The 1,229-nt window shown below is 29.9% G+C and overlaps 1 protein-coding gene across 1 annotated transcript; it reads right to left on the reverse strand.

The window, feature by feature from the left end:
• Positions 1-963, reverse strand: LOC130446472 (uncharacterized). Its single transcript, XM_056782749.1, has 4 exons — positions 826-963; positions 565-663; positions 301-411; positions 1-157 (listed from the first exon to the last, which is right to left on the reverse strand). The coding sequence occupies exons 1-4, from the start codon at positions 929-931 to the stop codon at positions 126-128; spliced, it is 348 nt and encodes a 115-aa protein (XP_056638727.1). The 5' UTR covers positions 932-963; the 3' UTR covers positions 1-125.
• Positions 964-1,229: the final 266 nt, after the last annotated feature.

The raw sequence follows: 1,229 nt of genomic DNA on the forward strand, positions 1-1,229 counted from the left end.
TTTCAAAGTCTATCTTCCTCATTTGAAGTCGAATTTCAACATTTCTCATATATTTGAATGAGTTTGCATCTAACTTTGTCAGATATCGTCGATTTACATTCATTGAAGCCCATTGAAGTCGATTCTCACTTTGTGTTGATTTGACATCTCATATTTTCTGAAAAATTGGTGTGAACTTTTTGAAACTCATTGTATATATAATTATTTAAAAAAAAATGAAAAATTAGTGGCCACCTGATAACTGAGGTATAAATTCATGATTTCTTTCACAAGCTAGAAACTAATGTGAAAATGACTTACGCTTATTTGTTTTTGTGACATTAACAGTCTCAGTATCTTCTGGTATGTAAGTTGGATCATGTAATGAATTATCTCTGTCCACACTAAGATCACATTCAGAAACTGCAATATCTATAAACAAGATAGGTAGATCACATTATCACTTATTATGTAGACCTACTTCCTTATTAGATTAATTAAAACTGACGGCAACAACTATAAGTTGAACATAGACTTACTTTTTTAAGAACAAATTCACGTCTATTGAGAAAGTACCATACTTACTTTGATTTATTTTTGTATCATCTGCCTCATATGTAGGATAACATCTAGAATTATCTTCATTACCACAGAGATTAGATGTAGAAATTGCAGTATTCATATCTAAAAAGGAATGGTGCAAATGAAACAGTTTATATACATAGATCAATGATCAATTATAGAGGATTTGAAACTAATTTAGTAACTATGTATAGATTTCCATCCAAAATTTTACAAAAACAGGAACTGTTTCAGATATTTTATAAATAATATAGTTCAACTTACCATTCAGACTTTCAATATCTTCACTCATTTGGATATCTCGTTTCTTTTTTTCCAATATATTTCTATTATTATTGAGAAAAACTATATGAGCTTCATAAAAGCCCATTTTTTTATATGGAGCCCACACCAAATCTCCTTCAATTGGAGTCAACTGCCTTGTAGGCAACTGCCTATGTACAGAATTTTGTCCTCAATAAACCTCACTAGACAGTATTTCTTACTGTTGTCTATAAATAATTATCAACAGATAGTATTTACATTTTCAGCAGAAATTATCTGAACACCCGAAGGTCAGGTGTTTGACAAAGTCCATTTCAGAATAATCGCAATACGCATCTAAAAGATTGATAACTCGACAGAATATGAAAACCATTTCGTGAACTTTTTATTTCTATGATAATGAA

This window comes from Diorhabda sublineata, chromosome 7 (assembly GCF_026230105.1).
Source record: "Diorhabda sublineata isolate icDioSubl1.1 chromosome 7, icDioSubl1.1, whole genome shotgun sequence".
NCBI classification, from domain to species: domain Eukaryota; kingdom Metazoa; phylum Arthropoda; class Insecta; order Coleoptera; family Chrysomelidae; genus Diorhabda; species Diorhabda sublineata.

What these genes read in the sequence shown, in the direction of transcription:
- LOC130446472 (XM_056782749.1), bottom strand. Translation starts at nt 931, where the DNA reads ATGGGCTTTTATGAAGCTCATATAGTTTTTCTCAATAATAATAGAAAT. An exon ending in AGATATTGAAAGTCTGAATG is followed by an intron (nt 664 to 825) that starts GTAAGTTGAACT and finishes ATTCCTTTTTAG; the next exon opens with ATATGAATACTGCAATTTCT. An exon ending in TGATACAAAAATAAATCAAA is followed by an intron (nt 412 to 564) that starts GTAAGTATGGTA and finishes TCTTGTTTATAG; the next exon opens with ATATTGCAGTTTCTGAATGT.